Raw genomic sequence first — 26,320 nt, 5'->3', positions numbered from 1 at the left:
CAACATATGTACAGATGTGTTTGACAAAATGGAGAGCCGCCAATAAAATAGGAATTAAAATTAAAAAGTAGCCACCCACATGGAAGATATTAGTTTATGCAAACAATCATTAATTCTCATTCATATGATACTTACTTGCCATCTGTGTCTGATGTAGCTGCATAATGCAAGGGCGTACAGCCTCTTTCATCAAGGTCATTCACACTTGCTCCTGAACCCACAAGAGCAAACAGGCACTGGTAATTGCAGTTGGCAGCAGCATAATGCAGTGGAGATCTTTTGTGGCCAAGTTAACAGAAAAAGAAAAGCCAGAGATATGCACCAGTAAACATGAACATATTTTACTCTTACACCACCCAGTTACAAATATGGCCTTTCTACTGAGTTCTAATTGACTTCTATTAAGTTTCAATATTTTGGATGGCTGGATAGACCCCTAGAATGAGAAAGCTGCACACAGATTCTAAATGGAGAAAACAAGGTTAAATTTTCCCATTGTGTACCTGCCCGTTCCCCTACCCCCACCAAGCCCTTGAGTGGATTAATTATATCCTCAGTTTTTGCTTAGTTAACACGCTCATTTAAGCAAAGCCCTTCCCCAAGTGTGGTAATACAAATGTTCCATGGAGGCTTTACTTCAGGTAGTAGTAGCCTCTATGTATACATGAGCACAGAAACAAAGGTCAAGAAAACACAAAAGCCTTAAAAAGAACACTTAGTTACATTAACAGCATGATAGAGGTGACCAGTACATCAGCTTTCTAAACTAATTAATGCACACTTCTGAAGACTGTTCACTATTCAGAAGACCTAGAGCTTGTTTATTTTCATTTAAAAAATAAACAGTATTTATAGCTATTTTTTCCTGATTATTGCAGCTAACAGAATGTTACTAAACTGTCTTTGGAGTACAAAATTATGGTGCCAGGGCTTTTTATTACCAAAACGAGAAGGAGAAGAAAAAACAGCAAAGCGGTAAATTTTAGTCAAGTCACCCTGATTGTTTTAAAACATTTATTAATGAAGTGACACAAAGACATTTTTACCTGACGGGATACTGCTAGAGAGGTTTTTGAAAAATGTATTAATAGCCGTGAATTATTTTCAAGCCTCTAAAACTTCAGATTACATTTAGAAGCTCTCCTTGTTTTTTGTAGTATAAAATGCTTAGGGTGCTACAAATTAACACAATTGTATTAAAATATATCAAAGTAAATTAGCTATAAAAATATCAAACCCAAACAAAGTGATTTTTAAATTTTGTGGATCATTATGTCCTTCTATTAGACGGCTCACAGTAATTACTGGTCAAACAGTTGTTTTTCTTTGCCTTTACTCATTTGGTTTTCTGTCATACGTTAAGTCTACTGACTTCTGCATGGCTCAATCATAAATACTAGGACACATCTGTACTAGTCGTCTTGACACACCTTTCCCCTGCATATTCTCTGACACATGTAATCCTTGAACTGACAGAGTTGTGCTACTTTCAATCTTGTCTTGGATAGTTCAGATGCATTCAGGGTCAATCTCTACTGTATATTGGTAACTGCGACTTTAAGGACCGCTCCCACATGTTATTAACTATGATGCATGGGACTGAGCAGCAGGAGACAGAGCCCACAGATCAACAAGGAGACACTCGTTTCAAAGCTGCCCTCTTTTGGTCCTGCAGATGATACTTCCTGGTTGTGTGGATGTGTGCACGCATGTGTGGGGAGGGTTAAAGAGGAGCACAAAACAATAATCACACATATAGTTGTAGGCCAGTTTCTCACTCTTTCTTCCCATAACCACGTATGTATAGTAGAGCCTGTAAGAAAGAGTAACTTGGAGAAAGATCTAACTACTCAATCCTAGGCGTTGTGATTTCTTGAAAGAAAAGAGGTTCCCTGGAGTTTTCACATGTCCATAGCCTTAAGTGTGAGGGGAGAGAAGGGAGGGAGTAAGAGGTACAGAGGTGCTATAGGGGGTATAAACCTAGGGCGGGTAGCCCACAACTGTGGCAGGGACCCATCCGTGGGTGAGAACGAACCTTTAGACATTATTGACGTTAGTTGGATCTATCAATAAATCTTGATCACAGTGAAAAAAGATGTTGAATAGTTCATTTAATTTTCATGAACCAGTTAGGTCAAGCAAGTCATTAAGTAAATAAAATTACTAACCGAAGAACTACATTGCACCCTACCTCCCAAATTTGTCCTTTTTGTTGAAGTCTGCGCCAGTATTCAGCAGAAGGTTTAGGCACTCCAAATTTCTATTCGGGAAAAGCAGAGTTAGAAACTTAATTGTCGGTTGTTTTAGAAGGAAAATGGTAGGCTTAAATCAGTATAAGTACATGTTCTCAAATGAGGGTAAATGTGAATAGTACTGCATGTGCTATATTAAAACTATAGGAGAGTATATAACATGCATGAGTAGACCTTTCTGAAATTTAATTCCGTTTTTATTAACCTGAACATTACCTAAGTTACAATGAAAACTATTAACTGCCAAATGAACACTCATGTTGTGTTACTCTTCTGTAGCAATTTACATGGCTATTTTAACTTAAACGTTTCCAGTCTTTTTGGCAGAACAAGGAGGGCCAGTCATATGTTCACATCCATCTCTACAACTAGGACAGACTGGCCCACTGGTGTTCTTGCTTAATCACACATGCTCTCTGAAATCACTGTGATTTTTAGAACTGAGAATAAGGTTCTTAATAAAGCATTCTCTCTGGACAAGCAGCTAAGAATTAAATAGCGTACCACCGTATCCTCGGTGATCAGGAATGTTAGCAGTATGCTTTCAACATTTAAGCATTTGTTTCACTCATACTAACTGCCTTGTCTAACCATCTTGTTCAAAATCTTACACTTTCAAAATTCCCTCTTTTTATATTAGTTCTTAGAGAGGCAATACAAAAATCATTAAATTTTCCCAACTCAGTTATGATAAATACATATTTACAGAGAAATTAAAAAAATACAATAAATATTAGTCAAAACTTTCCTAAGGATTTGAGGTCCGTAAGTGGAATTTTCTTTACATAAAAACAATTTATCTTAATAAACCATCTTATTATTTTCTCTTAGGGAAAGTGAAATTTCCTTTTGAAGTCTACTCTCTTTCCCACTAACAATCTATGGCTTAGCCTATACCCAAACTCCAAAGTCACTGCTACTGAGTCGATTCCAATTCATAGTGACCTTATAGCACAAGGTTTAGAAATGACCTTGTGGGTTTCTGAGACTAACTTTTTTATGGGAGTAGAAAACTCTATCTTTTTTCCTTAAAGTGTCTGGTGGTCTTGAACTGCTGACCTTCCGGTTTGCGGTCCAATGTGTAACCACAATGTTACCAGGGATCCTTAGAAGATGAAAAAAGCAACTTCTGTCACCTTGGATTTTTTAAAATTTTAAACCATTTGTGGCAGTTACATAATTTCATGTCCACTTGATAAATACTTCTAGTGTGAAGTCTAGCCTGTCAGTCAGGTCACAGCCTGATGATGCCGCCTTGTGGGCATGGCCTTCTCATATTGATTCTCCATCAGAAGGGGTAGGCTCTCTCTCTCTCTCTCTCTCTCTGCTTTCATCCTCCTGTTGACAAGCCATGTGGAGTCTCACTGAGGAGCCACACTTAAGACAGCTGGAGGAGCCACGTGAGACCTGCTTCTGTGCCAGCACTGAGACACACTGCCACTAGATCCACAAGACGTTGCACCCACTGGCCTGTTACCTTCCTGCATGTTGCATTATAGCATGTGCTGCATAAGCTGGAAGAGGAATTCATGGGCTAATATCACACTTACGGACTTGATTTGAGTTGGGATGTTTTATTGATGCAAAACTACTTCTTGACATCAAATTCTCTCTTACACATGAGTGGCCTTGGATTTGTTTCTCTAGTCAACCCGGTCTAAAACACCATTCCTTGTTATACAAGGGGATATACCCACCCCTCCAAACCTGGAATTCCGTCTCCGCCCCCCAAAGCTATGTATTTAATTTTTTTTTTAACAAAACAACCTGTCACCTTCAAAGTACTCTCTATTACACTTAATACATTTAGGACCTCCCTCACTTTTTTCTGCACCTCCTCTACACTGTCAAATTTTTGTCCTTTCATGTCTCTCTTCATTCACGGAAACAAAAAGAAGTTGCATGCAGTGAGGTCAGGTGAGTAAGGGGCATGGGGCAAGAGAGGCAAACAGGCACACTGAGATGGCTGCGTGAGTAGGTGCATCATCGTAGTGGCAAAACTAATCCTGCCACCAATCAGGCCTTTTTTGGGGTCATACATGGTTAGGCAATCTTTTCAGGACGTCTAAATAGAAAGCTTGATTAACAGTCAGACCTGATGAAATGAACTCCAGATGCACTATGACGAATTCGTTAGGGAAGGTGACAAAAGTCCAGAACTAGGTTTGTCATCAATCTACATTTTACCTTTTTTTGAAATGAGAAAACAATTCGTACACTTGAATTTTTCCTATAGCATTTTCCTTGTAAGCTGTGCTCAACAAAAGTTTTTGTGGCATTTTTTCCTGAGCAAGAAACACACTGTTTTCTTATATTGGCTACCATAAAAACAAGGTTCGAATGAAACTTTAATGAAAAAAAATTCACTGTGATCAGAGAGAACCTTCCCAGGTGATGCCACTGGGTGCACTAATTCAGAGCAAGTTGCTCAATGTTCACCTAGTGGGGGAAAATATGTAATACAAAACTCTGTTCTGACCAGTGTAATTCCCGTTTTTTAGGGGAACCCCCTCATATTTTTGTTTCCCACGTCCCCAAAATTAGTAAGAGAAACAAAGATAAAGACTATGACAATCAGCCATCCTTTTCTTAAAGAAATAAAATTAACGTACCCTCCAGCTGAAGCTGCATGTAGACAAGTCCTGCCAAAATCATCTGGGGTATCTATATCAAATCCTGTAAGAATGAATATGTCTTATATAAATTAACATTAAAGTATCATATCCAGAAATGTCAAGAATCATCCGGTCCCAATTTCAACAAAATTCTGAGTTCTGAATAGGGAGACAATTAGTGAAGAGAAATAAATTAATGATGTACATTACCAAAAAAGAAAATTACTATCCAAGAATTAGACCTTTTAAGAAAAAATGTCAGACTGTTTGAACGGTCCAGAATAGGCAAATCTATAAAAGAAGCAGATTAGCAGTGAATGCTAATCTGGGTTGAAGAGTACAATGGGAACTAACAATTACAGAGGTGAGAGGTGGGGGAGGGGAAGAGGAAGAGGTTCTAAAATGGATTGTGGTTTTACACACTTGTAAATATTACCCCAAAACACAAAACTATATACTCTAAATTGTATGAGATGCAAATTACATCTTAATAAAATGATTTTTCAAAACAAAGCTGACCATTGCTATGTATAGATTTCACAAACACCAACGAGAGAAAAGGTTCTATCATTCCCTTTCAACGATTTATGGGTATGTGCATACTCATGGATACACACACACACACACACACACGGACACACATGCACACACACAGAATTAATTAAACTATGTAATAAAAAGCCCAGAGGAAGTACCTGTCTTATTCTATATCTAATGCACTGAAACATATCCATAATTCTTTCAGCAAACATAGGAATGTAAACATTTAATGTACATAATTGTTCACTTGTCTTAACATGGAATAATATTTAAAAGCAATAAAGTCTTATAAAATATTTAATAATTTCACATTTAATAAGGTCATAGTTTTATAACATTTAAAGAATGGCACTGAATCCTATTTTGTTTTGAACCAACTAGGCTTGCTGTTGTTGCTGGAGAGTTGGTTGTGATACACAGCAACCCTATGGAGGACACAACAAACAATACCCAGCTTTGTGGCCTCCTCACAACCAAAACTATCTCCAAAGTCTTAAAATTAAACGATAATTTAGCTTTAACTAGCAATAAATATCTGCCCTCAGCATTATGCTCTTTTAAAAACTATACTTATATTTTAAATAGAAGTAACCAAAATGAAATTGAACTCACGTCACTGAGTCAATTCTGACACATAGGGACCCTAAAAGACAGGGTAGAACTGTTCCTGTGAGTTTCTGAGCCTGTAACGCTTTTTGGGACTAGAAACCCCCCGTCTTTCTCCTGTTGAGCAGCTGGTGGTTTCTCAATGCTAGCTTTAGCAGTAGCCCAACATGTAACTACTACACCACCAGGTCTCCTCCTTGACCAAACAAAGAAACAAAAAAACAAACCCACTGCCATGAGTCGACGCCAATTCATAGTGACCCTGTAGACAGGTTAGAATTGGTCTTGTGAGTATTAACTGTTTACTCAAGTAGAAAGCCCTATCCTTCTCCCATGGAGCAGCTGGGTTTTGAACTGCTGACATTTAGCTGGCAGCCCAAAGAGTAACTACTACTCTACCAGGACTCCTCTCTTGAGTCAATAACCAGGAGGAAATCACACTTGAAAACTAAAGACCCAATTCACATCTTCTAAAGGAGGCTAATAAATGATGCTCCTTTGAATGCATTCATATGCAAACTGGAAAGCCAGGACAGTGGGAGCTGGGGAGACAGAGTAAGGACAGTTAGTCTGTGAGGGTTCTGCTTACCTGAAGAAAGGAGTTTTCTGCAGCAATCTGAAAACCCACTTAAAGCTGCCAGATGGAGGGGGAACATCCCATGTATGCCCCGTCTACAAAAGCAGGACAGTATATTGATTATGGAAAAAGAAAACCCAATCCTTTTCTTTACATTAAATTACATTGGGGAGGCTAGTCCCATACCCTGTAGGAAGTCGAGCAGTATCTCAAGTTTCTCTCCATTAGATGTCAGTAACAACAATCTTATATCCTAACTATGAGGAAAATTGTTTCCATACATTTGCCTGAGGTGCAAAATTCACACTACCAACTCAACTGCCCCTGTTCCTGCCAATCACCGAGGATCAATACCACAAAGAAAGGTGTATAAGAATATTCATTACAGCACATAGAGAAATCTTCATAAATACATATATTTTAAAGAAACAGATAAAATACAGCTAATTATAAAAATGTGAACAAAGCCATAAAGTCCAAATTCTTTTCTGAATGACTAAATGAGGAACTTAATATAAAAATAAAGGGCAAAAAGCAGTTAAAAATAAAGGATACATTAGGAGTAGCCTATTCGTAGAAGGTTTAAGACTTGCTAAAGAATATACCCCCACATATGCATCACAAACAAAATGGAACAAAAGACACAGTCCACATGCAATTCCAAACAGAGAGTGACCTTGCAGGATAGTGAAACTGCTCCTCAAGGTTTTCAGGAGTCGACTGCCTGGTCTTTCTCCTACAAAGTGGCTGGTGGGCTTGAACTGCTGGCCTCACTGTTAGCAGCCCATTGCTTAACCCAATGCATCCTTATATTATCTTGCTCTCGCTGCCACCATGAGTCGATTCTGACTCAAGGCGACCTTACAGGATAGATTAGCATTACTCTTACGGGTCTCTAAGATTGCACCTCTTTAAGGAAGTAGAAGGCTTCTTTCTCTGTGGAAAAGCTGCTGACCTCGTGGTATAGGAGGCTCTGGGGACATAGCACTTACCCATTGGGCTGCTAACTGCAAAGTAGCAGTTTTAAACCACTAGCTGCTCTATGGGAGAAAAACTGGGCTTTCCACTCCATAAAGAGTTAAAGTCTCAAAAGCTCAGGGGGCCTTTCTACCCTACAGGGACACTGTGAGTCAGCATCGACATGATGGCCCTGAATTTGGGTTTTCTTCTTGGGACCTTGTGGTTAGCAGCTCCAAATACACTAAAAGTATTAAAATATACACAAGGATGAGGAATATCAATTTAAGTGGAGGTTTAACTTTCTTTTTTTTTTTTAAAATTACTGTCCTCCCCTATTCAATCACGGCTGCCACAGGCAGGCAGGCAGAAAGCGCGAGGGGAAGTTTAACTTTCAAAAGGTATTTTTTGTTTTTAAAATACACCGAACATGGGAGAGGGAAGGGTAAATAGGAGTTAATACTAAGGACTCAAGTAGAAAATGTTTTGGAAATGATGATGGCAACATCTGTACAAATATGCTTGATACAAATGATATATGGCATATAAGAACTGTAAGAGCCCCATAAAAAAATCACCATATATACTCCTTCCTTTATAAGCAGAGTTTTCCAGCACATTGTAAATGTAGTTTTTGTGGTAAAATTAGGTGCCTCGGATGATATTTGGTTTGGCTTAAGACTTGAGTATATGCGGTACACAGAACAACATATATCAACAATTTTTATAAGTACAATTCAGTGACATTCTGCAAGGCGTATAACTATTTCACACTCCTCTTCCAAACTTCATAAATTCAGTGTGCTAGTTCGTCTTTTGAGTTGCTGTTGCCAATTTGACCCCGGGTAGAACTTAGAACACTCAAGGTAGGCCTTCTTCATTAGTAATCTAAACTAACGTATGCTTTACAGCTGACTTATGGGGTATTTTTGATAGGGGTGTTTGATTTTGCAGAGGGTTCAAAAGAACCAGCCTTACAACAAAATATTACATGGAAACTTTTATAAAACAGGGAAGAGTGATAGTTCTGCCCAGTGTGGAGCAAGGGCTTCCTGGCAGCAGCTTCCAAAACACAATCTCTGGATTCCTCGGAAGACAGCGCTCGTCCCATTATCTTTAGTCAGGGTTTGCATAAAGAAGAGAAGCCTTCAGTCGATAATTTCATCAGGTTATTTATTTATTTATTATGATGGTTAAGTTCTGTGTGCTGGTTTTGTTTCTTTAGAGACCTTAGCCTAAAACACTTCTAGATTAAAAATAAAGTGATTTCCTGACCAAAAGGGGAAAATGAAGTATAGAAGTCCAAATTCTAATGGACTCCAGACTGTTTGGAGTCATGGAGACTGAGGAACCCCTGCAAACTAGTGCCCCCAGAAAATCTCTAAATATGAAACCAAAAACATTCCCCGAAGGCTCTTAACATCAAACAACAATTTAGCTTAACTAGTAAAAAACATATGCTTGAGCATTATGCTCTTTTAAGAACTATATATATGAGATCAAAAGGGACCTGGTGGTATAGTAGGGAACACACTGGGCTGCAAACTGGAAAGTTAATCATTGGAAACCACCAGCTACTCCTTATGAAAAAGATGAGGCTTTCTACTTCTGTAAAGAGTGATAGTCTCAGAAACCCAGAGGGTCAGTCTACCCTTTCCAATAGGGCTGCCAGAGTCAGAACTGACTTGATGGCACCCAACTGAGTTTATGAAATCAAAGTGACTACAGCAATGAAAAGATTAGCTATGACCCTTAAAAGAGCCCCAAATTTACAATAAAGGGGGGCAACAACCTATAAAAGGAGAGTGAAAATGGCCATTTAAATTGAGTGTAATCAAAGCACTGAGCTGCATATGTAGAAACTGTTGAACTGGTGTATGTTTTCTTCTCTACAGTCTCAAATAAAATGTAAAGGTTAAAAACAGTAAAACCAAAAAGGACCACAAAAATTACAAGCTCCGATAAAGCTGCAAAATCTAGGCAGAACCAGGATAAAGGGAAAAAAACAAAAATATACTGGCTTACCAAATAAAGTTATGCTCACATTTTATCCTATCATTATCAAAAAAATATAAAGCAAAAGCTCAAACAATTAGTACAATATTGATAACAAAATTCTCCTTTCCACCTGGACTATCTCGAAAATTGCAGTACATTTTCTTCTGTACTTCTCTGTTGGACCTATCAACACTGTGGCAAGTACTACTTACTTTGCAGTGTCAGCACCACTTGTAATAAGAGTGTTGATTAGCAGCTCGTGGCCATATCGAGCTGCTATGTGCAAAGGGGTGTTGCCATTCGTATCTTCACAGTCAATTACAGCTCCTGCAATAAAGAACGTGCTGTCAGACACTGCAGTCTATCAAGGTCAAGTCCATTACATGGAACGTAATATAATATGGTGCTCAAGTACAAACCAATAGATCGAGCAATTCCAACTAGATTTACTCAGATTACATTTATTAGGCCAGGCACTAGAGCTAGAAATCTTAGAGTTTGGTAATCTGAGCATAAAACTAATAGATTTTCAGTTGACAAAAAGGTTCTAGGATCTTGTAAGTTTGGGGATCAGTGTATTAAAACAAAGAGAGAAATAAAAGAAAGAGAACAGATTTCCTTAAAGCATTATCAGACATCTAGTTTCCGTACCCTGTAGTATAGAATGCAGTGCGCTATCATGAACCTGCTCTTACTCTTACCCTGTAAAACTGTACTATCTATTTGAGAACTACTAACAAGTCTTTAGAACATGGTTTGGCAAATAATGATGTAAAGGAGCACATCTAAAAGTTCCTTTATCTAAAAGTTTATCTGGCTTAATACTAATTCAAATGCAAAATACATGCTCACAAAAATAAAATTCTGGCATTTAAAAAATATCCAGGACAGGAAAATAAAGAATGCAAGACTTCTCTTAATATACAGAAAACAAATTAGAGCAGGCAGTTTTATGCTTAGCAATGTTTAAAGATAGCAATAATCAACTGCTAGAAAACAATAATTCAAGGGAAGCAAAGCAAAAATAGATGAAATATATTCTTTTTACTTGATGTTCATGACATATAAGTCAAGTTAAAAAACCTATAGATCACTATGTCCAGTCCTCAAGGTCATTCATTTTCTGGTGCTTTTTACAACATTTAAGGAAAAAAAACAAAAACAAACAGAAATACTTTTTTACCACTCTGGATAATGGTTTGTGATCTGGAGAATCTACCATGGAGGGCAGTCATGTGCAGGGGTGTTTTTCCATCTTTGCTCTGAAATAATTGAACAAAAGCATCTTAAGATAACCTTACTATACTCATAATATATAATTCTAAGTTTTATTTTAAATACACTCCTGTGCATCTTTACTTTATATAAATACTATTCAAGCATCTAATTTAATTGAAGCCAATGGAAGGAAAATATGAGGCCCTTTGAGTCCACTTTGACTCATGACAAAACATGTGACAGATGTAACTGTATCAACAAGGTGATTTTCCAGAAGTAGATCACCGTGCACACTTCGGAGGACTCACACACCCCGTTTTAGTTAGCAGCTGAGTGTGTTAACTACTTGCACCAGCTGGGGGCTCTAGGATGAACAGCTTTTCAACATTAGGAACGAATACCGCTTTTAGCATGTGCATCATAATGTACAAAAAAACCCACAAAACAAACAAATGGTAGTAGTTTGTAAAAAACCTTAAATATTATTCCTATTTCATAGGCGGAGAAATTGAATCATAAGGATTTTAAGTAATTCAACTAAGTCACTTCACTGAAGTGGTAGCCAGTAATATATTTTTTCAAAGCTATGCATTTAAATTTTTTTAACAAAACACCCTATCACCTTCAAAGTACTCTTCATTACACTTAATACATTTGTCGAATCTGGGATTCCATTATTGGAAACATTCTTCAAACTCATCTGTCTGGATGGTTGATATCACCTCCCTCACTTTTTTCTGCACCTCTTCTGTGTTGTCAAATTGCCGTCCTTTCCTGTCCCTATTCATTCACGGAAACATAGAAGTTGCATGGAGCAAGGTCAGGTGAGTCAGGTACATGAGGCAAGAGAAGCATGCTGTTTTTTTGTTTGTTTGTTTGTTTGTTTTTGCCAAAAACTGGTGCCTGAGATGGTGGAGTGAGCAGGTGCATTGTCATGGTGGCAAAACCAGTCCCCCACCTCTGCCACAAATAAGGCTTTTTGGTCACACACTGTTATGCCATCTGTTCAGAACCTCTAAGTAAGTAGAAAGCTTGACCAGGTGGTACCAACTCCAAATGCACGAGTTCACATTTCATCCTTTATAAGTTGATGGACTTCCAGAATGAGGTTTGTCATCAATAGACATTTCGCCTTTTTGAAACAAGAAAACTACTCATATACTTGAATTTTTCCCAGTAGCGTTGTCCTTGTAAGCTGTGTTCAACATCACAACAGTTTTGCAGCATTTTTCTCTAGCATGGAATTTTACAGTAACACACTGTTCTCTTCAATTGGCCATCACAAAAAACAAGGTTCAGACAAAACTGCTTTGACTAAAAAAATTCACTGTGATCAGGCAATGCCACTGGGTTACTGAGTTGCTGGATGCTCACCTGGTGGGAACAATGTGTACTACAAAAGCTCCACCCAGCTTTTTCATTTTTTAGGGGGGGCACTTCATACTGCTTCAATCTTAGATTCATCTTGTGCCATAACTTTGAAACCGGTTTCACTCAGTCAAACTTTTTTGGGAAGAGGTTCTTCGTTGTTCATCTTGAATCATAGTTTGCTGCCTTGCTGCCCCAACCCCCTCCTCCAAGAATTAGTTTGAGGAGAGGAGAGGGAGCCACTGTGGTGGGGCTATTACTGTATCTTTAAGGAAAAAGGTAATAAAGAAAATCCTTCTGCAGTAAGTAAAATTACTTGAAATGGGTCTTCTATCCATAGACTTGTTAACTATGGACAGATGGTGCAAAGATGATGTATGACACTATAATAGAGGAGACTGCCACTCCCCGGGTATGTAAAGTAAGCCCTAACAAGTAGCAAGAGAACCCACAACCACTAAGAAATAAGAGCCAGGAATGAAGTGCATCAGAGATTGCTGTATAAAGAATGGGGATAAGGAGAGTACTGAGACCATGAGACAGTGTCATGGGCTTCCGGAGCAAAGAATGAATAAAGCCGAGTGCCTCCAGTAGACTTGCAGAGCAGGGTGCCCCTTGGGATTTGTCAACACTAGAGGAGCTTTACTTGCCCAGCAGGGTAGGTTAAGGGACTGAGTGGTTGGGAGGCTAAGGACCAGAGAGAGATGTGTCTGCCAGCATGGCTCAGAAGAGGTGCTATGGACAAAAGAATTGTATCTTTAACATTTTATAACCTATTAACCTGTTAAGTTTCCCTAATAAATCCCATAATCCTGAGGATTATCTTTGAGGCCACTGCAATGGATTATCAACCTAAATAGAGATACACTGTGGTGGGATGGTTGGTGTCAGAATAAGATAAAGAAGGTCAGATGATAGAAGCATATGTGACTCCTGCCTCATAGGAATCATCTTTGGGTGGATATGGCATTAGTTTCTTCTCTTCGGTTATCAGAAGAAGCCATCCAAAGAGTTTATTTTATGGGCCCTGATTACCCAAACAGCAAAAACTCTTCAGATATAAAGAAGCAATACAAAATTATTATCGATAATTTTGATAGGTGGTTTGGTTGATAATGAAACATTATAAATGCACATTCTCAGAAAATATGTTTTAACCCTATGCATAATGGAAGCTCTGTAATATCCCAGGGCCTTCATTTTGTCAGTCTGATAAGCTTAAATTTTGTCCATTAGCTGGGAAAGAGGGAAATTTAGAGCATGAATCGAATTACAGATAAATTTGCTGCTGCTACAGCTGTTATAGTGAGACAGAGGTTTAATGTTTTCATAAAAAACTAGTCCCAAATGGAAAGACAGGATATGTTCAATGGATGAAATGATGGAATACAGAAAGCAATGAAAGCATTTTGGAAAAGCTATCATGATTATACATTATGAAGTAGAAATTCTCAAACTGTTGGTTGAACTGTGCTTTCTCACAGAATTATATAGTGAGAGTATATTTATCTTGGTTCCACAATTTCTTCATATTTCTAAAACCCAAATACCTTCTCCTGTGATCGAATAAACAAAAAAGTATTTATGGGAAAACTGGTAATAATTTGTTTTTCCTCCAAAAAAATTCAAAGCAGAAAAGTTGAAAAAACTGTAAAATGAACACCCATACACATATCAACAGACCACTAATATTTACTATACAGGCAGTCTCTGGGTTAGAAACGCCTGACTTATGGACAACCCCAAACGAGTCCTTTAGTATTCTGTAAATTTGCCTTCACTTTGAAACAATTGAATCAACCCTCTACTCACAGCCATTTCTTTACAACCATCGCCTTCATTTGCTGCTTGTGCAGTTTTGAATCGTAAAAGAAGCTTCGAACCTTTTTTGGCACAAAAGAAAACCACCTAGAACCATAGGCACCTGTTTTGATCCAACTACAAATTCCAAGACACAGCTAGGAATGGAGCTCATTCATAATCTCAGAAACTATTTTTATATCCCTTACACCACAGATCAATTTCTCTCTCAATCACTTGAGTCTTCATTTTAAAGTTAGTTACAAGTACCAATGTCACTCCTAAATACGACCACATGGTTATCCTTAACTAGGAGTACACGGTGTTTTTAAAGTTTTCATTCTTCTGAGGGAAAATCTATATACAATGAATGATGTGTACAAATCTTAAATATATCATTTTAGGAGTTTTGACAAGTGCTTACCTTATACACACAAAGCCTTGTCAAAACAACGAACACTATTCTCTTATATTATTCCTTCATGACCTGTTTTACCAGTGAACTCTCATTAACCCTCCTGTTTTTTCAACTAGATTTTCGAGTTTCATATACATGGAGCACAATAAATATTTCTGTGTAAGGCTTTCATTCATCAAAATATTTTTAAGACTTATTCATGTTCTTGAGACTCTCAGTAGTTTGGTCTTTTTACCGCTGAGGGGTATTCATAACTGATATTGTTTTAGAGAAAATTTCTGCACACATAAAGTATGGATTTTGACTGGTTTCATACCTTCGTGTTGACATCAGCCCCGTTGCCAACTAGAAGCTCTAAACACAATGCTCCATGTGTTGATGCAGCAGCAAAGTGCAGAGGTGTGAATCCTTTCTCATTCCTTTGATTTACATTAGCACCACTCTCTATGAGTTCATTCACTACAACGTCCTGTCCGTTATAGCAGGCTACATGAAGAGCTGTATTTCCATAGGCATTTGGTTCATTCATCTGTTAGGGAAAAAAAATATTAAATGTTAGAATAGCCTTGCTAATTGTTACTACTTGTGAATTACTTTATTAGCTTTGTATTTGCATTCAGATTATTAATGTGAGAAACAAATTATACAAATGATGCTTAGAATTCTAACGTTTGTTTAAAACAGTGGCAATTTACAATGAACACGCTGATGTCAAAGAGATTTTGTATATGTAGACAATATAATTCATAGTTCTGGGCAAAATTCAATGATTCCAAGAGATATTTTAAGGAGAAAAGAAAACACGCAACAATGTAGTTTTAAAAGTCATAAACAGTACAAATGGAGTATTCTAGGATAGAGTCAACATGCATACTTCAGCCTTTTCACACTGTAGTGATCAGACTGATATTAGTAGCAGAGATCAAGGTTTTAAGAAATAATTGGCTCTCTTCATCTCCTTTATTTTTGCAAAACTCACTCTCTGGATCTTTTCCATTCCACATGCTGACACTTTGCCAATATGCAAAAAGAATGTGCTCCACAATGAGAAGTAATTCAAGCAACTCAAGTTTTCACTTCCTTTCTGTTTCTAGTGAATAACACTGGGGAAAACGTTAAAGTTGGGATGACTTCTATACAGCAAAATATTAGCCTTGTTGAAGGCTTGGCTGGCAGGAACGTCCTTGGGTAGGTGGGTGCTACTGACACCATAAAGAACAACTCTGTGATTTAACGTCCACGGACACTCAAACCAACTATGTGACTCAATCAGGAAACTATATCCACAGAGGCAACAGAGTCCTTATGACAACTCAGAACACCACAGCTCAAGTGAGCTCTCCTGGCAATGCGTCATGAATGTTACACATCAACATAAGGAAAATAATGTGTCCACATTCCACTCAAAGAGGGTAAGGGAACTTTTGCATTTGGCTCTTAATTTGCATCCCATCCAAATAAAAAACTGTAACCATGAGTGTAACAGCTTTTAGTGCGTCTGACTCTTTCGAGCTAATTATCAAATTGAAGGATGGTGTTTAGAACAGAAGATGGTGCCGGATGCCTAAATTTGCAGGTGGTATCAGAAATGAGGGTGGCATTGTATGGAGAATATGCCTCCACTTAAGTTAACATTTTCTTTTCTGAGATCCGTTGGAAAAGAAATTAGAGAAAGTGGGAAACTATCATATACTTCAGTTAAACTATGTGGACTTCACTTCTACAACATATTCTTTTCTTCTTTCCACTCACTATAATCTTCATTTTCTAAAGAAATCTTTCTACATAAAGTTGTCATTAGCTTCTGTCAAATCAGCTCCAACTGACAGCGATCCTATGCACAACAGAAAGAGCCTACTGTGGCGGCCACTGTGGCAATCATTCCAGTTGAGGGTCTTTCTACGTTAGCAAGCATCATGTCTTTTCCCAGGCAATGGTCTCTCTTGATAACATGTCCAAAACATGTGAGATATAGTCTTGCCATACTCTAAGGAGCATCTGGCTGTACTTCTTTCAAGATGGGTTTGTTTGTTCTGTAGGCAGCCCGTGGTAGTTTCAATATTCTTTGCCGATACCATAGTTCACAGTAATTGATTCTTTTCAGGTCTTCCTTACCCAACTTTAACATGTATATGAGGGTGACGGAAAATACTGTTGTGTTTACTTCAGGTGCACCGTAGTGCTTAACATGACATACTTTAAAAAGGTCTTATGCAGCAGATTTGTCCATTGCAACACATCATTTGATAAAAAGAAGTGAGATCATACCAAATGCTCATCAGACCACCAGGGTAGAAAAGGGGAAAAGTATGGAGAAATCAGACTGAGTATCAGCAAGACCACTTATAGTACGCCAAACAGTGTCCTCCAAAATTTCATGTTCACCCACACCTATGAATGTGATCTTTTTGGGAAATAATATATTTGCAGTTGTAATCAATTTAAACTGAGGGCATGTTGAATTAGGATAGACCCTACCTAATCGAATTAATACTAATCTTGTAACTCAACAAATTCAGGATTTTGCTGGTGTACTGTGTTGAGTTGGGCTGGTTACTACAAGGTCAGTATTTTGAAATTACCAGCTACTTCATGGGAAAAAAGATAAGGCATTCTTTTTCCAAAGGGAGTGACCAAGGGTAATGTAACCGAGGGGAGTTACTGAAACCCAAACGAAGGCTGATAATGGGACAAGAGGAAAGTCAAAGGAAATTGAGGAAAGAGCTAAGAGGCAAAGGGCATTTTAGAGGTCTAAATAAAGGCATGTATATATGCAAATATATTTATATATGAGGATAGCAAAATAGATCTATGTGCCTATATGTATATGTTTAGTATTAAGGTAGCAGGACATTGGGCCTACACTCAAGTACTCCCCCAAAGCAAGAACACTTTCTTTTATTAAATTGGCATTCTATAATGCTCACCTTCCCGACACAACCACTGAAGACAAAACAGGTGGATAAGCAAATATGGTGAGGAAAGCTGATGGTGCCCGGCTATCAAAAGATATAGCGTCTGGGGTCTTAAAGGCTTGAAGGTAAACATGCAGCCATCTAGCTCAGAAGCAACAAAAGCCACATGGAAGAAGCACACCAGTCTGTGTGATCATGAGGTGCAGAAAGGACCAGTTATCAGGCATCAAAGAACAAAAAAAATCATATCACTGTGTGCTTACCTCCATGATATGATCGCTGAAGACAAATGGTTGCATAAGCAAATGTGGCAAAGAAAGCTGATGGAGCTCAGCTATCAAAAGATATAGCATCTGGGGATGTAAAAGCTTGAAGGCAAACAAGCAGCCATCTAGCTCAGAAGCAGCAACAAAGCCCATATAGAAGAAGCACACCAGCCTGTGCGATCACGAGATGTCGAAGGGATCAGGTATCAGAGAGCAAAAAATCGTATCATAATGAATGAGGGGGGAGTGCGGAGTGAAGACCCAAAGCCCATTTCTAGGCCACTGGAGATCCTAGAAGGGTCTTGGGGAGGAGATGATCCAGTCAAGGTGCGATATAGCCACGATGAAATGTGCAAATTTATTCTAGTTCCTCCTCCCCCACTATCATGATCCCAATTCTACCTTACAAATCTGGCTAGACCACAAGCTGTACACTGGTACAGATAGGAACTGGAAATGCAGGGAATCCAGGGCAGATGATCCCTTCAGGACCAGTGGTGTGAGCGGCGATACTGGGAGCGTAGAGGGAGAGTGGGTTGGAAAGAGGGAACCAATTACAAGGATCTACATGTGACTTCCCCCTGGGGGATAGAAAACAGAAAAGTGGGTGAAGGGAGACATCGGACAGGGCAAGATTTGACAAAATAATAATGTATAAATTATCAAGGGTTCATGAGGGAGGGGGGAGGGGGAAAGGAGGAGAAAAATGAGCTGATGTCAGGGGCTTAGGTGGAAAGCAAAAGTTTTGAGAATGACAAAGGCAATGAATGTACAAATGTGCTTTACACAATTGATGTATGTATGGATTGTGGTAATATGAACCCCTAATAAAACAATTAAAAAAAGAGGAAAGCAAAATGAAATAAAGAGCTAGGAGGCAAAGGGCATTTATAGATATCTAAATAAAGGCATGTACATATGTAACTACGTTCATATATGAGGATGGGGATATAGATCTATGTGCATAAATGTATATTCAGTATTAAGGTAGCATATGGACATTGGGCCTCTACTCAAGTACTCCCTCAATGAAAGACTTTATTCTATTAAAGTGGCTTTCCTGATGCTCACCTTCCTGACACGATCACTGAAGACAAAGTGGGAGCATAAGCAAATGTGGTGAAAAAAGCTGATGGTGCCCAGTTATCAAAAGATATAGCATCTGGTGTCTTAAAGGCTTGAAGGTAACTGAGCGGCCATCTAGGTCAGAAGCAACAAAGCCCACATGGAAGCACACCAGCCTGTGCGATCATGAGGTGTCGAAGGGATCAGGTATCAGGCATTATCAGAACAAAAAATTGTATCATAGTGAATGGAGGGGAGCGTGGAGTGGAGACCCAAAGCCCATCTGTAGGCAATTGGACATCCACTTACAGAAGGGTTGCAGGGAGGAGATGAGCCAGTCAGGGTGCCGTTTAGCAATGATGAAACATACAACTTTCCTCTAGTTCCTAAATGCTTCCCCCCACCCGCACTATCATAATCTCAATTCTACCTTACAAATCTGGCTAGACCAGAGGATGTACACTGGTACAGGTAGGAACTGGAAACACAGGGAATCCAGGACAGGTGATCGTTTCAGGACCAGTGCTGAGAGCGACAATACTGAGAGGGTGGGCTGGAATGGGGAAACTGATTACATGGATCTACATATAGCCTCCTCCCTGGGGGATAAACAACAGAAAAGTGGGTGAAGGGAGATGTTGGACAGTGTAAGATATGACAAAATAGTAATTTATAAATTATCAAGGGTTCATAAGGGAGGCAGGAGGGGGCAAAATGAGGAGCCGATGCCAGGGGCTTAAGTGAAGAGCAAATGTTTTGAGAATGATAAGGGCAATGAATGTAGAAATGTGATTTACACAATCGATGTATGTATGGATTGTGATAAGAGATGTATGTGCTCCTCATCAAATGATTAAAAAAATTTGCCGTTTTGGAAACCCATCGGGGCAGCTTCATTCTGTCCTATAGGGTCACTATTGAGTATCCTTTAAAGAGCAGGAAGAATTGGACTGACAGACGGACACACACACACACACACACACACCCATGTGACAGCAGAGGCAGAAATTGGGAGTGATACATTCACAAGTGAAGGAACAACAAAAATTACCAGCATCCACCAGGGCTGGGAGAGAGAGGCATGGAACAGACCTTTCTCAGAACCTCCAGATAGTAACAAATTGACAACCCATTGGCTGCTAGCCTCTAGAACCATGAGAAAAATCCTGCTGGTTTAATCTATCCAATTTGTGATATCAGATCAAGGAAACAAACAATACATGGCATTACACGGCTCAAAATTGGATTCTTTATTTAGAAAAACATTTTGTCTCTAGTAATACTTTACAAATGTTATCTTGCTGTCAATAACATAAGTTTCTAAAATTGTAAGGAACAGACTTGAAATTGCCACTAGAGAAAAGTTGCTGCACGTCATTCACCTACATCCGAGTGGGATTATGGTACCCCGTGGAGAGTTATAGAAGGAAGCTGCAGGTGAAACCTTCATCTATGCACGCCACAAGAGCCCATAAAACAGTGTGCTTGGGGCTTTCCCAACTCCTTCTCATGAATCCTACACTTTACAAGGAACTACTAGCTTGAATTTAGGGAAAGTAGCTCACATGGTCCTTTAAGAGCTATTCAGCTCTAAAGTTCTGCCATGTATTCTTCAACTAAGCTACCGCCTCCCTATATTGAAAGGTTTCCCCAGCTATATGAAAGTATAGCATCCCTATGAACATTTTTGCAAGCCAAAATCGTGTAAAGAAGTAATGATTATTAATTTATATGGGCAAAATCTTTGAGCATTCCCAGACCTACCCAATCATATTTAGTAACACATAAAAACCTTTAGCAACATGAACACACAGTGTTCATAGCCGCAGTTCAAAACCGATGACTTGATGCTGATACACCGAGTACAGATCCTGGAAAAGGAGGTTGGTGATGCCATTCTTGCTACATTACAGTCCTGCTTCTTTATGGGTTCGCTGATTGCTAGTTTCAGTTTTCACCTTACTTTAAAAAAGTAAAAATTCTTTGTATTTTTTTCAGTTATAAAAAACAGGTATGCACTTTGCTCTTTTGTAAAGTTCTGTAAAGCAAACTTTTGAAAAGCAGAGGGCATACCTGTATTTCCCCCTTTTTGATAGCCCTCCTTTCTTGCAGAACTATACTGTCTCTCCTAGTTTGTTGCTTTTAGTATATTTCAAAGAACCAAGTTTATACTGAGTGTAGAAGGAAAGGATGACTTGTGAAAATATTTTAAGCTGTCTCAATTAAGAGATAAAAGCTATTCAGATAAAGAAGTATTCTTCCTAAATAGATTCATATAGAGGAATACTTTTGCTCAATAGGCAACAAGCATCTTATTAATCTGAAATAATTTCTGCCAACAATGTAAAAAATATGATAAATGCCCCACAATTTTATACTACTCAACCTATATATATATGTATGTGTGTGTGTGTATATATATATATATATATATACCTACATCGACTCCAAGATCTAGGAGGTACTTGACTACACTGATCATGCCACTTGAAGCTGCTGCATGAAGAGGTGTGTAAGACTTCTTATCCTTGCATGTCACTTCTGCTCCATGTGCCACAAGTAATTTCACTACTTCAATGTGACCTGAAAATTTATGAAGGAAAAAAAAGGATAAACATAAAAAATATTATATTATTCTGTAGTCTTGAAAATAAAAATGCGAATTAACTACATAATGTATGATCATCTCATCTGAGAAAAAGAAAAAGGTAAGATTTCTGGATAATATAAAATTAAATCTAGAAAAAAAATAGATGGGATTGTTTTATCAATGATAACTGTCATTTATAATCCTACATCTGTAATTTTTTCCTACAATGTCTTGCTTTTTTCAAGGTTGACTTAATATGTTCGTATGTTCTGATGCTAGCTGCTTATGCCTAAGGTTGGCACTAGTTTATTTTTTTCTTGTTTGTTAAGATAGATCAGTTTTTGCAGTTTCTTACTTGAAAATCTGGGAGTGGTATGAGTTTCTTTAAAATGTCAGATTTTTATAAAAGGCAGTTACATTTTTTCCTTTAATTTTTACCAGTTCTGCCTTATCAACTCTGATACTTACACATTTTATTTGTCATAGTATACTAGGTTACATTGGGCTGTGGTTAGAAATCAACTCCCCAATTTCAGAAACTTAAACTATAATTTTATTTCTCATTGACACTATGATAGGTTGGCAAGAGGGTGCTGCTCAGTCATTCAAGTGATCACTCAAACACCATTATCATCTTAAATATGGCCAATTTCCATGCTGGAGGGGAAATGAACTGTGTGCAAGCTCTTCTCACAGCAATTATGTGCTCTAACTCAAAAGTGATGTTACTTTCAATTCACTGATCATAATACATCTTAAGACTTCACCCAACCAAGAGCTCCAGGGAGAACTGTATCTGAAGGTGGGAAAATCACTATCATCTTTTCTAATTAACCAGATTAGTACTCTCCCTGTCCCCCTCATGACCCTCATTCTGTGCCATTTTTCATGTACTCTATGCAGTGCTATGCTTCAGTGTCTTCCCAATCACTGCAACGAATCCATCAGGACCCAAATCAGATCCAAACTTCCTTGATGAACACAGTCACTGTTTTTCCAAGTCCTGTATGTCAAAAGCACCAAATACTTATGATTCCCCTCTAACAATTACACGTTTCCTTGCGATGTTTTTTTAATGTCTGAATCATTATTTAGCCAACTTTTATTCGTAAGTGCTAGTTTTCCCAAAAAAGTTATACAACCTCAAAGGCAGAGACTACATATGTTCTACTTATTGGTAAGGTAGACAGTAGTGCAAGATACAAAATTGGTACGCAACAAATATTTGCGACATTGGTTGTTCATAACATCATTTTTAAAGACCGATGGGACATGCTTTGGATGTTAGTATTCCAACTTACAGTAGGTGCTAGCAGAGATATAACTTGACATAATTGAAGAAACAATCCCACATACTGCCACTGAGTCAATTATGTCATAATGATCCTATATCGTTTCTCAGGCTACAGATCTTTATGGGAGCAGACAGGTCTACCTTTCTCCTTTGCAGCCAATGGTGGGTTGGAACTGCTGACCTTGCAACTGGAGTATTAAGAGTGAGTAGGCCACCTAATGTCCAACTATTGGTTTCTCCCCATCCAGTGGAAAGAAGACAGAAAATCGAAAGACACATGGAAACAATTAGTTCAAATGGACTAATAGACCATGCAAACATCAAACTCTACAACCCCGAGACCCAAAGAACTAGATGGTGCCAGCTCCTACTACTAACTTCTCTGAAAAGGATCACAGAGGTGGTCCTGGACAGAGTGAGAGAAAAAATATGAAAATGAAGATCAGATCTCAAAATCACAAAACAGAGTAGGCTCACTGATACCCTCTCCCCATTCCCGTAAAACAAGAAACACAAGGAGAAAGTGGATGTGGGATGATACGTTAAGGAGATTGCAATGGATGAATTAAATCACAGCATAAAACTGATGATCTGCTCAGTAAGCCTTCATCTAATTGACACACACACATAAAAACAAGTTTCATGTCCCTATAAATTATGTATTACTTTAAGAAGAAATATTGAAGTATGTTATTAACCCTATAATGCTAAGCACGACATTTTTGTAACATTTAATTAAAACATATCTGGTACCGAAATTATAAAGCTTTTGGAGCCAAAGATGTCGATGAAATCGTCACACTGTACTGGTACAAATGCATACCGCTAGTCACACATTTTAGCGGCAGAATGCATGCATAGTGACACATTTTGACCAATTGTGCGTTTGAGGTTAAGTGGTCATTGGCGTTCAGTGCACTTTATGATAATTTTCAGTCTAGTGAAGTTTTAGTGTTGACATTTTTTGTATATGTTCATAAAACTGTATTTTTATGTCAAAAGTGTAACACTCATAAAAAACCATAGTTATTATATATTTCTGCTTTGTCTAAATGTAATGAATTTGTTATATTCGTTTTTTGAATCAATGGTAACAAAATTACCACAGCATGGAATATTTGTTTCGTGGAAAACGGCGAATTTATGACCTACATGGAAGCAGTACAGACTCAGACAGGAATCAGATGCTAATATGGATGAAATTGGTAAATAAAATTTTAATTATATTGCTATTCAAACTATTTTGATAACAATATTAACTTTTCCCATGATATGAAGTGAATATACTCCCGATTATTCTGATTTGGTTGAATTAGACCTCGTACTTAGTAATCATAATACTAGTGAAGATGAGTTACAAACTTCAGTTGCTGAAGTTGAAGAATCAATTCCAATAACATAAGTTCAAAGATATCTACATCAAGAAATCAGAGAATTCCTCTTTGGCGGCACATTTCTGGAGACGGTACAGCTAGACCTATAGGCCTGAATGGTTAGAACAAATAAGATTCTTCTGGGGGTAGTAAAACGTCCTATTGTATATTTTAGACATTTTTTCTCTCGAAGGATATCATTACTCATATTGTCGACCAATCAAATCTTAATGAAATCCAGCAAAATCCCAAAAAACCTCTTGCACTGAATAGTCAGTAATTTGAGCAATTTTTGGGTACACTGCTTGCTATGTTGATGGTGAAGCTCTCAAATTCACGTTTATATTGGAAGAGCAAACTAAATTGTCCTATTGTTATCAGAAGTGATAAGTAGAGACAGATGGAAAGATATAAAGTCCAAGATTCACTTCAATGATAATTCACAAATTCCCAAAGTTTGCAAGAGTTCAAAATGAGTATCACTGGAGCTCTTCTTCTTGAAGGAAAAATAGACCAACAAAAAGAGGCAGACCTTCTACTGGGTTTACTGGTGTTGAGTTTGCTAACAAAAAGAGAAGAGGTCCTGCCACCAAAAGTGTCCCTGGAAGAGAAACCCGTTTGGATGGTCTTCAACAATACCCTGAGGTCACAAACAGATGAAGAGGCAAAAAAGTAAACTTCAAGAGTGCACCAGTATTTTTCTGCAGCAAATGCAAAATTCATTTTTGTATCACAAAAGGAAAAAATAGTTTGGTTCAATTTCACACTAATTAAATTATAAACAAATTTTGTATTATATTTTATAAATGAAATAAGTTTTCAGTTTGTTTTTTATTGAATAATAAGATGAAAAATAATATAGAAACGAAGGTGCATTTTTTTATTCTTGTATTATAAATCCATGGACGAGTGTGATGACTTGGTTACATTTAAAAAACATTGCAAATTTTATATATTTTTAATATATTTTGGCTGTTATATATGTTGATAACTACGAAAGAATAAAAACAAAAACATTTTCCCTGAAATTAAAAACTTAGGCATTATAGGGTTAATCAAGATAGTTAATATTTATCGAGTACTTTCTATGTGAAGTCATCATGATAAGAAAGTTTTAGGTAGAATTTGGCTAGATACTGCTAAGAGTACTGAAAGCAACAGAAATAAAAGTTAAAATAAATAAGGATCTTGATGAAGGTAAAAAGACTTAAAGAGGGTGGGGAGGTGGGAATAATCCATATATTTGGGGGTAGGCTTAACACAGAAAATTAAGGGAACCACAATGGAGTGGAGAAGGTCAAGAGTCATACACAAACCTGGGAAAATGAAATTACAAGACTATATAGATGTAATCAGAGCTCTCTATATACACATTTAACACCCCTGAATACCAAGAATAGCTGAACAGTGTTAGAAGCGAAGTATCAACATTTTTCTTGATTGATATATGCTTAAAGAAAAGCAAAGACAAGAGAAGCAGAACTATGATTCTGTGAATGTTTGAGGCCCCATGGTTTTGGGGATATCTTTCTCCATTCAAAACTGAACATCTGAAAAGTGACAATTAGAAAATTAGTGACACAAAAGCCATCTGAAGGTCCTGAGAAAAAAATACTTAGATATTCGGTGAGCTCAGCTAAAGGCAACTTGTAAACCCCCCCGATTTTCAATTCCATGAAGTTACTCAGTCAAGCCTAATTTTTTGGAGCTAAAAGAATAAGGCTCTGTTAAACATGTAAAGTCTTTAATATGCATTGTACAATTTTAAATCAGTCTGGCTAGCTGTTGCTAAATTATTTTGAAGAGTTAAGAGAAAATAAGGTATTTTCAGAACTAGTTAGGACAACAGTGGAAAACTCTCCAGGCTGTGGAGAGGGGAGGGCTTTAGGAGCCCGACAAACTGGCTTCCAGCGGTTTTACCTAACTAACAAACAAAGATGCACATGATGGAGTCATAGACAAACATGTTTATCTCCAGGAACCTTCACTACACCTTTGGATCTTCCTTTATAACTCACCCGAAAGGCCAAACTTGTCCTTCAAGAGGGATTCTACTGCTCATAGTTACTTCTAGTATACACAAATGGTTTTCCTGGTCTTTGGTGGTTATCTGTAACTTGTTCATTTGCTTTTTTTTTTTTTCATTTGCTTTCTTAAACCTTTCTATTTTAACATTTTAAAAAGTTTTAGAATTAATGGTACTTCTAGTAAATCTTCTCTTTTATTTTCAAGTGAGAGACTTGGAAAAAAACGAAACCAAGAGAGGTGGAGTATCTGATACGCTTATCCTTGAAAGAGCAATACTAGTTAAGATTTCCTGTAATTAGGGAGTACAAATGGTAAATCAGAAAATGGTACACACAATGTTTATGTCAGTTGATATGGGCCTTTTCCTAGGCAACAGAGCTAGAATAGCAGAGGTGAACTGTAACCTTTCACAAGATGAAAAGTCCTCTCAACTTTTGAAA

At 37.8% G+C, this 26,320-nt stretch overlaps 1 protein-coding gene across 4 annotated transcripts in view; it reads right to left on the bottom strand.

Moving 5' to 3' along the window:
• Positions 1-26,320, bottom strand: part of ANKRD28 (ankyrin repeat domain 28) — a 157,953-nt gene that overhangs the window by 25,652 nt on the left and 105,981 nt on the right. For 3 of the 4 annotated variants that reach the window (XM_075547184.1, XM_075547183.1, XM_075547181.1), the window contains 8 exons: positions 21,036-21,178; positions 14,666-14,878; positions 10,729-10,807; positions 9,758-9,872; positions 6,603-6,685; positions 4,865-4,928; positions 2,192-2,260; positions 136-276 (listed from right to left, as the gene is read on the bottom strand). In XM_075547184.1, coding sequence (XP_075403299.1) covers positions 136-276; positions 2,192-2,260; positions 4,865-4,928; positions 6,603-6,685; positions 9,758-9,872; positions 10,729-10,807; positions 14,666-14,878; positions 21,036-21,178 — 907 coding nt within the window. Of the gene's footprint in view, positions 1-135; positions 277-2,191; positions 2,261-4,864; positions 4,929-6,602; positions 6,686-9,753; positions 9,873-10,728; positions 10,808-14,665; positions 14,879-21,035; positions 21,179-26,320 lie in introns of those variants that run through there. The other variant, XM_075547185.1, reaches the window with a different exon arrangement.

Source organism: Tenrec ecaudatus, chromosome 4 (genome assembly GCF_050624435.1).
Source record: "Tenrec ecaudatus isolate mTenEca1 chromosome 4, mTenEca1.hap1, whole genome shotgun sequence".
NCBI lineage: Eukaryota > Metazoa > Chordata > Mammalia > Afrosoricida > Tenrecidae > Tenrec > Tenrec ecaudatus.
Note: the sequence above shows the minus strand (reverse complement) of the source record. Positions and strands in the feature narration are given on the sequence as shown.